General features: G+C 37.7%; 2 protein-coding genes across 2 annotated transcripts; one reads left to right on the top strand and one right to left on the bottom strand.

Annotated features, from left to right (window-relative positions):
- Nucleotides 1-3,891: 3,891 nt before the first annotated feature.
- Nucleotides 3,892-5,095, bottom strand: LOC119408651. The gene is made up of 3 exons (XM_037675494.1): nucleotides 5,053-5,095; nucleotides 4,570-4,896; nucleotides 3,892-4,325 (listed from the first exon to the last, which is right to left on the bottom strand). Exons 1-3 carry the CDS (start codon nucleotides 5,093-5,095, stop codon nucleotides 3,892-3,894), a joined length of 804 nt encoding a protein of 267 aa, XP_037531422.1.
- A 1,889-nt stretch (nucleotides 5,096-6,984) lies between these two features.
- Nucleotides 6,985-12,833, top strand: LOC119408652. The gene is made up of 4 exons (XM_037675495.1): nucleotides 6,985-7,086; nucleotides 7,736-7,904; nucleotides 10,982-11,308; nucleotides 12,469-12,833. Exons 1-4 carry the CDS (start codon nucleotides 6,985-6,987, stop codon nucleotides 12,831-12,833), a joined length of 963 nt encoding a protein of 320 aa, XP_037531423.1.
- The last annotated feature ends 50 nt before the right edge of the window (nucleotides 12,834-12,883 follow it).

A 12,883-nucleotide genomic window follows, 5' to 3' on the forward strand; every position in this document is an offset into this window, starting at 1 on the left:
ATATATATATATTATAACAGGAATTAATTAATAGATTGTAAATAATAGATTCATAATTTAGACTTTTTTGTATAGTACTCTGCATTGATGTGTATTGGAACTTTATAAACAAAAATTAATTTAAATTTGTTTCACACAGACCATTACTTGCAACAGACCAGACCACAGGTCAACGCAGTATTCAGTGTAACACAATGCCTTCTGTGAAAATTGTGTAATGCAGAAGTAAGGTTTGTTAAATAGTTACAGAAACTGAAAAGTTTTAGTTTAATTGTTTTAAGATGGCAAAAAAAATTGTTTTGGGCTCTATTGTCCCTTCAGTAACAGACTACATCTAGTGCCTTGATGTGTCACAATGGTGGTGTTTTACCCAGAGAGAACGGACTGAGGACTCAAACTTGTATATAATAATATAATAGAGATTTATTTACAGCGCAGGAATAAATATCTATATTTATACTACAAAACTGGAAATCTTGGGAAACCTGGGGAGGAAGGAGGAGAATCAGGAACTGGGAGGATGAACTAATAAATTATGCAGGCTGTTGACCTCTTACAGGAAGGTGGATGAAAGGTTGAGGAGGGCAGATGATTTCAGGTAGGTCAGGTCTAGGTTTGAGGAGCACAGGAAGAGCACGGAGGAAAGTGGTTAGATGGCAGCAGAGCAGCTGAAGAAGTTCCACAAGGAGGTATAAGAACTCACAGGTAGGTACAGGAGTCAAGGATTCATGGAATACAGCAAGGAACCCAGGACTGGAGGCTCAGAAAACAGGTTCTATAAGAATGCAAGGAAAACACAAAGTAAGTATTACTTAATTCTGAAAATTAGCACAAGGAGGCCAATAGCACAAATACCAGTAAGTAATGCTCCAGCAGAGAGGGGAGCTCTTCTGCAGCTTCTTATAGTCTTGGAGCTCATTAGTGGAATGATTCCCAGCCGCTGCTTGTTGGCACCACCCTGGACTCAGAAACCTGCAGGAAGAGCTGGAATCCTACATGATGTGTAAATTGAAGCTTATTTAAATGCATCACCTACTTATCTACATTGGGAGAGGACGATACGCTTTAATCAAAGATAGCTAAGACTATACCAGGATTTGTGCATATGTGTACTTCTGACATTAGTCCCTTTCACTGTTGTGTCAGCACTCTTTTGTCCCGTGAACCCTTAAAAAGCCTCTTTTTTTTCTGCATACCTCTTAATTTGAAGGATCAGCTGGTCTCTCAACAAAATTGATCAACTTCTCCTGACAGGAGTCAGGGCATAAGGAGGACCTTCTTACCTCGACGGAAACAAATTGGATTCATGACGACAACTTTTTTTTTTGCTGTTTGGTTGGTGAATTCTGGATGGTCTATAAATTTGTGTGGATGTGTCGAAACTCGACAGCACTCAGACTGAATTTGTGGAGCTGCAGCAGAGAGCTGGAGAAGGCTGTTATCAGGTCTGTGAACTTTCTGGCAGCACTCATGAATGGTGGGAATAATCCTGGAGAATGCTGTGAGCTCGACTTTTGGCGTAAAGGATCAATTCGGCTATTTTGCAGTTCCATCAGAGGAATATATACCAGCGAGACTTTAAAAAGGCAGAAACTGCAATTCACGAGTTCTGCCTGACCCAAACTGTGGCCTTGTCGCCGGACTTATCTCAACTCCTCCTGGCATGTTTTGAAAACAACAAAGATGCTTTGACTGTCTCCTCACCCCTCCGTTCCCCAAGGCTGTGGACATGTGACAGAGCCTCAACCGAGCTGATGATGAATGTCACCTCTTATCTGGACAATGGCTGAGAAGGGGGACTCTGGACTATGCTACGGCTTTCCCTTAAAGATTCAATGTCTTCACCGCCTATATGTACATGTATAACATCTATTTATGTTGCTTTGCTGTGGTAGGTTTTTTTGATGCCTCAAATCGTGCCCTGTTTAGGACACGGCATGCGAGATCTTTTTTTATACCATCTCTCCTCATGTTTTCTTCCCTTTTCTCATCTAAGTAAAATATTATTCTGAATAAGAATAAGAAGGCCGCACTACTTATAGCCGCAGATTTGTGCACTCCGCCCATCTTTCGGACGACAATGCCAATAAAGTTGATTCTGATTCTGAGAGCGAGGTGTAATCCTGTAGTTGTTCACAGATGATGACGTCAAGTGCTGTGAGCAGGCAGAAGCAGAGAGCGGCAAGGAAGAGAACTGGTTTAGGGATTGTCCAGGGGCAAAGTCCAGAAAGGCAGTCTTGGGTCGAGAACCATTAGTCAGAGAGCAGAATCCAAATCCAGAGGATGATCCAAAAGGCATAGTCATGATAATCATAAGATGGTTTGATACCGTGGTCAAATGTCAGAATCCAGAACAGGCGTGGCAAAGCAAGGAAACCAGAAGACAGGTGTGGGGTCAAACCAGGAGAGACAGACAAGGCTATGGCATGAACGCTGGACATCTACTAACTCAAGGAATTTGATAATCTGGCAACAAGGAAGTGAAAGAAAGGAGCTTAAGTAGTGTGCTGAATAGGTGTGTGGAATTAGGGCTGATTATTGTGGAGGAGCAGTGCGGGCGTGGTGAGAGGTGGCAGGAGCAGAGCATGAAGCAGAATAACAAAACATCAAGTGTGGTGAGTCAGGGAAAAACAGGAGCTGTGGCACGCGGGGGCAAAAACCATGGCATGTGTGGGCAGAAACGACAATTTCTAAAACATTTTATTTTTACTATATTTTTATTTTATTTAAAAGAGAAGTTACAGTCTTAGGTTTGAGATGAGCATAATTCCGTCTTTGTTTCCCCTTATTTATAGAATCAGAAGGGGTAATTTTCTCAAAAACAAAGGAATATAAGCAGCACGTAACACTATGAGTCTGATGAAGTATCCAGAAACATGCATGTTTAGGCTGCATCCAGGTCCATAGCTCCCTCGAACACAGATCTGTGCGCTCAATAGAATTTACACAATTAAATAAAAGAAAAAAATAAGAAAATTACTGAACATCCCATTCATACTGGATGTGATTTTGAAAAACAAATCAAATCTCTCTAAAGCACGTTTTACTGTTTGTGGCCGATGCTTTGAAAGGTGTTCCTGTTTAGATTTTAACCTGGGAGTAGACGCTGTCTTTAGTCTTCAACTCTCGATTCTTCTTTTCTCGTGTACTTTTCCGTCCAGAGAAATGTAAAGCAGCATAGTTCAGATCCTGTCCATCTTCATTCTGTGCAGAAAATAATATTCCCATCATTAAAACATAAATCAAGACTTTTCATTAGAAATAGCGAGATCATGCATTTTTTATTACGTTATCTCTTAGTTGGCCTGGGATTTCATGTCTTGCTGGTGAAGTGGTTCGCTCTTTTCCTGAAAATTAAGGAAAAAAAGATGTTCTCATACTGACTTTTCAATAAAGATCCACAGCTGACTTAAGTTATTATTTAGCACTCTTAAATACAAAAACTTCAGGAGAAACATGAAATAACAGAAATTGTGTATTATATTCCGCCCAACTTGTCATGATGAACAAATGCCCCTTGGATCACAAATCACATTAACGTATTTTTGTAAAGCTTTTTTTTTTCCAGGACATTTGTATAAAACATATTCAAATAAATAGATCAAGAGCAAAATTGTTTTCAATAAAGTATGAACTCCAGCCTAATGTTCTCAGCCATTCAAACAAGAGACATTTCCCATGTACTCAAATTAAAAACTGAACAACACTTACTTTTTAATTCGTTGCATGTTGCGCATGGTTTTTGGTAACAGATGAAAGCAAAATTTACAATCACAGAAACGGCCAAGCTGATTATTATTATTACCAGCGAAGTAGATTTAGTTTCTGCTGATTGCCCTATGAAAAGAAAAATAGACTTGTTCATTGATTCTGCTATAAACTGTGTTTTGCTTACCATTCATTGAAGTTCATCTCATCTGAAATTAATTTGATAATATTTTTTTTTAAGTTATTATTAAAATACACAATCAGATTACCTTGAACTTTCAGTTTATTTCCAAATAATATCTGTCCGCATGTGGCCACAGCACAGTAGAAAGTCCCAGCATCGGTGGAGCTGATGTTCTTAAAGAACACGCATCTGTTCTGGGAGTCAGGTTTCTTCTCACATTCATCGTGTCGTTTTCCTTCAGTATAGATCATGTCTGGATTAGACTTCTCTGATCTGACTCTGAACCAGAACACTCTGAGACCTCCTGAGCACGTCTTTATGTCAGAACCAGAAAGAAGTGAACACTGTAGAGTGGCTGAGCCTCCTGGACCGTCTGAATCTGATGCTGCTGTCTGTTGGACAACAGTGTAGTTTGATGTCCTCTCAGTGAGTCCTACAATAAAAAGTACAGAAATGTGTTACAAAACAAGATTTGATTAAAATATGCTTAAAACAAATAGGCATGTTTTTTTTTTATGTCAAACATGAATGTACAGTAAAAAAAAAAAAAAATTACCTGAAAGTAATTTGCTCTAATTAAAAAACATTTTATTTTAGCAAAATATGTAAAAAAAAAAAAAAAAAAAGCTAACTGTACAACTTTTGATATTTCAAGTACAGTTAAATAATTTATTTACCTTTTAATGATAAATAGGTGCTACGCCAAATATTCTCGTACCAATCGTGGAAAGCACAGTGATACATCCCTTCATCTTCTTGAACAGTTACAAAAATTGTCAGATTGCTGATTCTTTCTTCAAGCATCACATTCATTCTTGATGCTGAATATTCTGGTCCATATTTAGGTTTTGCATACTTCTGCAGTGACACAATAACTTTTATAGAATCTCCTGCATGTTGCTTGTACCAGTGAAGTGTACTACTGCTGTCTTTAAGATCGGGTAAAGGACAAGAAAAAGTTGCAGGTTCACCAAGTTGAACTGTGGTCACTGGAGCCAACGTACCTGTACATTGAAGATAAAGTATAACATGCCCTTTATTCAGTAGAGATAAATAACCCACATAGTAGGTAATTAAGAATAAATTAGCATCAACTGTCACAAATTCAACAAATGTGTAAATATTTAAACTTGACAATAATATTTACAGATTTTACTTACATCCATGATGAAAAAGGAGCAGAGTCATCCAGAAGATGATCATCTTTACACAGTCTACACCATCTGTGTTGGTACACTTGCTTATATTTCAGTGACAGAAGGAGGAGTGTTCTTTCAGAGGGTCTGATAGGTTATTTCAAAACATATATTCTAAGTTCATTTCCTGTCACGATAGTCTTACCCCTCAAAGCAAATTTTGACCTTATGAGATGCTGTAAAACATCAGGATTATTATGTGTATAATTATAATTATTGACAATAATAATAATACTCCTCACTTTTCTTTTAAGGCTGAGACCAGAATAAATAAGTTAATGTCATTTGCTTCTATTTGGGATCTTGTTTCTTGTTCATGACCAATTCATTTCAGATCAATTCAGTTTATTTATACAGCACCAAGTCACAATAGAAGTTGTCTCGGGGCATTGCACAAAAATATTAATATATATTAAAAAAATCAATTAGTAATGTTATTTATCTAAGGAAGGCAGCAGATTGCATTGATAGACCAGTACATTTTAATGGGGTCTAAGTCTATTGTCACCCTGCAGGTGACGTGGCCCACATCTGATTAATCTCTTTCCCATGTGCAACTTTCATATTTGACTTTCCATCTCCTGGATGACTGAGGAGCTAATGTTTTTGTTGGATTGTATTGATACTAGAGAACTGTGATCAATATTTGAGTTTGTTTCTACTTTCAGTATATCTGTTTTGTTCCAGAAGTGCAAATCTTCACAAGAGTAGGCTGGAAGAGACAATATCAGACATAAAAAAATGTTGAAAAGAGCTTGGTTGATAATAGTTTTGTCAACTCTTATTATGCAACAACTTTAGAATCAATACATGCATGCATCCATATTCACTTCCATAAACAGAGTGCTGCAGATGAGGAAGAGCTTTCTCATGTTAGGAGAGTGCCATTGTCTTTCCATCTTTCTAGATGCCTGTTTTTAAGTACACAACTTTGAATAAAAACAAAAGAGCCAGCTTCTTCTGACTGATCGCATTCCTTTATAAGGGTGTTATTTTATCAAGCTATGTTTGCAATGAAGCAATAAAACTATCAACAAGATATTATAAGTTGCTGTTCTGTTACTTTTCTCTGTGAGGCAGAGGGAATACGGATGGAAGTTTCTTGAAATTTGGGTAGGTCAACGCTTTCTGCTGCAGATTCAACTTGCCTGAAGCTCTATGGTTTTAATATGGAGTGGGCACTGACCTGTTGGCATTCACTGAAATGTGTATTCTGTCACTTCCTGTTTTCTATTTTCTGGTTGCTGGAGATCTTGCTTTCATAGTGTTTCTGCACTAGTACAGAAACACATTTATTTTGTTAGCAGCACCTTTTTCTTATTAATAAACTTCTACGTTTCATCTGTGCGTTTTGGGGTTTGCTAACTCTACCTGGCGTTAGCCTTATTTGGCTTCGGCTTGTTCCTCCCTTTGTGAAAATATGTTATTACCATTTGAGGTTACACTGACTATCTATACTCAAAGTGAAAATTTCACTGTAGTAGATACTCATCAGAAAATGCTATAACCATTGTTCAGATTTTTTTATGCCTATATAATAGATATAATGTACTTTTATGTCATTACTAATATAGTGAAGACTAACATCACTGTTTCATTGGTCATGAAAACAATATTTCATCCATCCATTCATTATCTTTACCCGCTCCTTCCTTTGTGGGTTGCGGGGGTCACTGGTGCTCATTTCCAGCTACCATTGTGCGAGAGGCGGAAGACACCAGTGGTTATTTTGAGCCAGATCCTGCAGGAACAAGATGCGGGAACTCTCTCATTTTGACCACTCGGATCTGGTAAGTCAAATCTCCGCCCCTAAATGTCCAAAGTCATCGCACATTTTTATTTTGATTATTTAATAAAAATACAACGAGAGGAGACGTTGCCCAGTCTGTGGAGTGGATGTTCCGGCCGCACTACGTGCACCAGCTCGCGCACACGCTCCTGCCCAGCAGAGACGTGGACTGCAAGGTCCACGAGGAGCGTCTTAATCCACCTTCAGCTGTGCGCCCTGCAGACAGTTGTTTTACGCACAGCGCCTCCAGACAGCTCTGCAGGACACGCGGACAACTGCTGTATTGGAACTCCTACATAAATTACCGCGGTGCATAACATTTCAGACATAATAAATAAGCTTACAGTAAAATAAATAAATAAATACGAGTGAAATGTTTGATGTGCATTATATGTTACATCACGTATCAAAACAACGGCACTAATTTGTCAAAATAAGAGCGATCAAAATGTTGAAAAGACAGTGGGGTTAGGACACTTGACAGAATCGGAGCTGCATTCACACACAGGCTTGTTAATTTTTGTTGGTCTCTAAAATAGTAATTTCAAGTCAACCTTTATTTATGCAGGTTGTTAGTCTCATTGAGCCTCGAGGACTCATTTACAAGAGAGACCGGTTTTTAATCAATTTAATCGAAATGTTTATAGACGTTTAACAACCTGTTAAAATACACCAAAATGCAGGAAATAGCATCCCTTTATTTCCAAATTTTCTGGAGGAGGATCCCCGGAAAAATGTATATTATATTCATTCATTACACACAGACAGATATATTTCAAATGTTTATTTATTTTTATGTTGATGATTGTTACGGCCCCTGGCCTCTTGAGTCTGTGCAGTCTCTTTGTTTTTATGCAGATTCAGGTGTGGGAGCACACTCAGCTAATTGGCTGCCAGGAGGCTGCAGAACAGCAATACCATTGGACCAACAGGAGATTGCCACACCAATCAGATGACGATGAGGTCCACCTGCACCCTATAAAAGGCTCCTGGAATCATTCCTTCAAGGGGGCAGCTTTAGGCAGAGGTTTTGTACAGTTGACCCCCACTTTGGTTGTTGTAGCCTTTTGAGGACTGATTGGGCAACTTAAGAGTATTTTGTACTCCTGATCCCTTTTTGCTCTGTTTAGCATCTTGGTTTTGAGTTTAACTGGTTGTTTCAAATTTAGAAATTTGTACTTGGAAAGTTTTTGATGAACATTTAATGTTGCTTTGTTTGGGTTGTTTTGAGTCTGGACTGGACTAACTTGTTGGGTTATTTTTGTTAATTGTTGAGACAGCATTTGACCCACTTTAGTATATTTTGTCTGTCCAAGTTTGTTGGGTCAACAAGTATTTGTCTGTGGAACATTTTTTTCTTTGTAATAAACCCCTTTTTAAAAATCAATCAACTCCATCTTTTTTTTTCCTCTGGACACATTTTGTTACACCCCATGATACCCTAGACCTGGGGGCGTAACAATGATTATAACTGACAACTAATAAAAAACCCAAATTCAGTATCTCAGAAAATTGTGAAAAGATTCAATATTGAAGCCACCTGGTCCCACTCTCATCAGCTAATTAACTCAAAACACCTGCAAAGGCCTTTAAATGGTCTCTCAGTCTAGGTCTGTAGTCTACACAACCATGGGGAAGACTGCTGACTTGACAGTTGTCCAAAAGACGACCATTGACACCTTGCACAAGGAGGGCAAAACACAAAAAGTAATTGCTAAAGAGGCTGGCTGTTTACAGAGCTTTGTGTCCAAGCACATTAATGGAGAGGCAAAGGAAAGGAAAAGATGTGGTAGAAAAAAAGTGACCATGCATTAGTGGTAACCGCACCCTGGTGAGGATTGTGAAACAAAACCCATTTTAAAATGTGGGGGAGATTCACAAAGAGTGGACTGCAGCTAGTGTCAGTGCTTCAAGAACCACCACGCACAGACGTATGCAAGACATGGGTTTCAGCTGTCACATTCCTTGTATCAAGCCACTCTTGAACAAGAAACAGCATCAGAAGCGTCTTGCCTGAGCTAAAGACAAAAAGGAGTGGTCCAAAGTCATGTTCTCTGATGAAAGTAAATTTTGCATTTCCTTTGGAAATCAAGGTCCCAGAGTCTGGAAGAAGAGAGGAGGCACAGAATTCACATTGCTTGAGGTCCAGTGTCAAATTTCCATAATCAGTGATGGTTTGAGGTGCCATGTCATCTGCTGGTGTTGGTCCACTGTGTTTTCTGAAGTCCAAGTTCAACACAGCCATCTATCAGAAAGTTTTAAAGCACTTCCTGCTGCTGACCAACTTTATGGAGATGCAGATTTCATTTTCCAACAGGACTTGGCACCTGCACACAGTGCCAAAGCTACCAGTATCTGGTTTAAGGACCATGGTATCCTTGTTCTTAATTAGCCGGCAATTGAATTTTGTTAGATACAGAGAGAACTGAACACTGTAGAATGGCTGTACCTTCTGAATGGTGTGGATTTGACACTGCTGTCTGTTGAACAACAATGTAGTTTGTTGTCTAGACTCATTTCCTACAACAAAAATTACAGAAATGTGTAACACAATAGAAATAGAGACGCAATATATTTTTATTTTATTGGGGTCAAACATGCAACTCTGTATATAGTTTGCGATACATGTCATGCAATTCATTTTTTGTTTTTTTTTATTTCTGCATTGCAAAATAATATACATACAGTTAAAAGTAATTTGGATAATTCAAATAGCCATGTACTGTTTTTTTTTGTTTGTTTGTTTTTTTGCTAAATTACTTTACAGCTCTCTCTTGCAAATGAGTCCGTGTGGCTCAGTGAGACTAACCTGTATGAATAAAGGTTGAATGAATGAAACAATTAAGTAATATGTTGTCATTGTATGTTTCCATTCAATGATGAATTTGATTATCTGCATTTAACCCAGCACACCTGGGATACATCCAGGTGGAGCAGTGGGTGGCTATTGAGTGCCATGGGAGCAATTGGGGATTGGGTGTCTTGTTCAGGGACACCACAACATGTGGAAATGGCTGGAAGTCGAACTGTGATTTTCTGGTCCCAAGTCGGCTGCCCTACCTCTACACCATCTCAGTCCCTCTACAGTCCTAAGGAGAAACCAGTCACTGGGAGCACAAGCCAGCATATCTGTTGTGCTCTTGCCAAGCCCTTGTAGATTTTGGGGGTTGTGTTAGGCAGGGCATCTTGCGTAAAATACTTTTGCCAAAATAAACATGCAAGTTTGACAGTATCAAGGATCAGCTCTGAGCCCCTTCTTGTTTGCTCTGGTGATGGACCGACTAACAGATGAGGACATACAGGAATCCATGTGGACTATGATGTTTGCAGATGACATCATGATCTGTGGTGAGAACAAGGAACAGGTGGAAAAGAACTTAGAGAGGTGGATGTATGCACTTGAATGTAGAATGTAGCATGAAGCTGCACTCTTCTAATTATGACCCCTGACCCTTGGGTCATCTTCCAGACTCACCATGAATTGTGTTCTTTAAAGTTACATTTGACTTCAATATTGTCTGATGTTTTTCACACATTCGCCATCCTTGGACACAGAGTCCTCTACAGTCTGACTAATGTTTACCATAATTTTTCTTTGTTTCTAAGACAGAAAAACAAAATCATTAATGAAGTTTTGTATTATTGTTATTATTATTATTATTATTATTATTATTATTATTATTATTATTAATTGTTATTAAATGTCTTCTTACTTTAAAATTGTGTCTCAAAGTGAAAATCAAGATTTGAGGGCCTTTAATGGGAAAGGACTAGTGTGGCAGGAAATGTGCTTCGATTATATATTTTTAAATAACCAATCAGATGCTCTGAATCAACACCCCTCCTTCTTGTCACTGAAATAAAAGCATGTGTTCCAACTTAGACAGCGGAGACAGTGGAAGATGTTTCGCTTCTTGGTGACTCTGCTCCTATTTCAGCAAGGATGTAAGTTATATCTTCAGGAAATGTTGCTGTCTAGTTATTTTCATGCATTTTAGGTGCATGCAACTGTTGATGATCATTTATTATGTTGTCTTTACTCTGTAGATTAATTAACTTTACTGATTAAACTGTAGAGCATGCTATACATTTTCCATTATGCAGATACGTCAGTCGCAGTGTTCACAGTTCAACTTGGTGAACCTGCAACTTTCACATGTCGTCTGCCTGAAGATCAAGACAGCAGAGTTAAAATTCACTGGTACAAGCAAAATGCTGGGGATACTTTGAAGATAATTGTGTCACTGTGGAAACTGTCAAAACCTAAATATGGACCAGAATATTCTGCATCAAGACTGAATGTGACGCTTGAGGAAAAATTCAGCAATCTGACAATTGTAAGAACTGTTCAAGAAGATGAAGGGATGTATCACTGTGCTTTCAATGACTGGAGCAAGAATATCTGGCATAGCATGTACTTGTCATTAAAAGGTAAAGTAAATTCATTCAAACTCTATTTATACAGGTTAGTCCCATTGAGCCTCGGGGACTCATATACAAGAGAGATCTGGTTTTAACAAAGAGCGATGACAACTGTAGACAATAATAAAAGAAAGCTTATAAATTGAGAAGAATAAATGAAAGAAAACAGTATAAAAAAAACAAAAAAAAACAGCTGGATTGTAAAGTGATGTAGAATACTAAAAACAGGAACATGTCTGCATTGGTTTATATGTAAATAAATATAAAGGTGTTTAAATATATAGGTGTTTTGTGTCTACCTGCAACAAAGTTGGTAAAATAAATATAAAATCTGTAAATATTTTTGCAAAAAACAAAGTTTGTCAGTTTTAATCATCCAATTGAACTTTCAGAGTAAGTTTATCAAGGGTTCTCAGACTTTTTGGGTTCAGGGACCCCTTACACGGGAGAAAAAGTTTCAAGGACCCCCTCATAATCTTCAAGTTTATAAAATAGTTTTCTTCAATTTTTCTCTTTAATGCAGTGAAAATATTTGTGTAACAAATACTTAGGAGCTGTTGTTTATTAGTGGTAATACAATTTTTATACTTTTAAACTGGGTATTTTTCATTCAAGACACACTTAATTAACAAAATGTTTAAATTTCAACTTCCAAAATTAGACAGTTTTGAGAAAATTAACAGTATCAAAATCCACTTTGAAACTTTACCTATTCACTTAATGAACATGATTGTATTTCCACTTCAAATTATCATAGAAAACTCTTTACAGAAGCATAACAGCAGTAGTCATACCAAATAACAAGGCTTAATTTTTAAACTGATCAAAGCTGGAATGCAAATAGCAGGTGGACCAGGGGGGTGTCTGGGTTACCTCTCCCAGAAAATAGTTTAATAAAATATATGTGATTTCCTGCATTTTGGTGCATTTTAATGGATTATTAAATATCTACGTTTTTGTAAAAAAAGAAAAATTGCCAACCCCCAAGCACCGATTCACTGACCGCCACAAATAAAATCATATATATTATATTATATACAGTAAATTAGAGTTGTTTCTTTGACATTATTCAAGACAAAATATATGTCTTTGTCTATATTCATTTTTTTAATATATTATGCAATACCATAATTACATTATGTTACACAATTCTGTACTTTTTGTTGTAGGACTCACTGAGAGGACATCAAACTACACTGTTGTCCAACAGACAGCAGCATCAGATCCAGACGGTCCAGGAGGCTCAGCCACTCTACAGTGTTCACTTCTTTCTGGTTCCAAAATGAAGACGTGCTCAGGAGGTCTCAGAGTGTTCTGGTTCAGAGCCAGATCAGAGAAGTCTTATCCAGACATGATCTATACTGAAGGAAAACGACACGATGAATGTAAGAAGAAACCTGACTCCCAGAACAGATGTGTGTTCTTTAAGAACATCAGCTCCACTGATGCTGGGACTTTCCACTGTGCTGTGGCCACATGTGGACAGATATTGTTTGGAAATGAACTGAAAGTTCAAGGTAATCTGATTGTGTAATTTAATAATATTTTTTAATTAAATATAATCAAAGTAATACAGTATATATA

This window comes from Nematolebias whitei, chromosome 4, assembly GCF_014905685.2.
Source record: "Nematolebias whitei isolate Nwh7 chromosome 4, NemWhi1, whole genome shotgun sequence".
In the NCBI taxonomy this organism is placed as follows: domain Eukaryota; kingdom Metazoa; phylum Chordata; class Actinopteri; order Cyprinodontiformes; family Rivulidae; genus Nematolebias; species Nematolebias whitei.

What these genes read in the sequence shown, in the direction of transcription:
- LOC119408651 (XM_037675494.1), bottom strand. Translation starts at nt 5,095, where the DNA reads ATGATCATCTTCTGGATGACTCTGCTCCTTTTTCATCATGGAT. An exon ending in GCTCCTTTTTCATCATGGAT is followed by an intron (nt 4,897 to 5,052) that starts GTAAGTAAAATC and finishes TTCAATGTACAG; the next exon opens with GTACGTTGGCTCCAGTGACC. An exon ending in CACCTATTTATCATTAAAAG is followed by an intron (nt 4,326 to 4,569) that starts GTAAATAAATTA and finishes TTTTTATTGTAG; the next exon opens with GACTCACTGAGAGGACATCA.
- LOC119408652 (XM_037675495.1), top strand. Translation starts at nt 6,985, where the DNA reads ATGTTCCGGCCGCACTACGTGCACCAGCTCGCGCACACGCTCCTGCCC. An exon ending in GTCTTAATCCACCTTCAGCT is followed by an intron (nt 7,087 to 7,735) that starts GTGCGCCCTGCA and finishes GTTTTTATGCAG; the next exon opens with ATTCAGGTGTGGGAGCACAC. An exon ending in CATGTACTTGTCATTAAAAG is followed by an intron (nt 11,309 to 12,468) that starts GTAAAGTAAATT and finishes TTTTTGTTGTAG; the next exon opens with GACTCACTGAGAGGACATCA.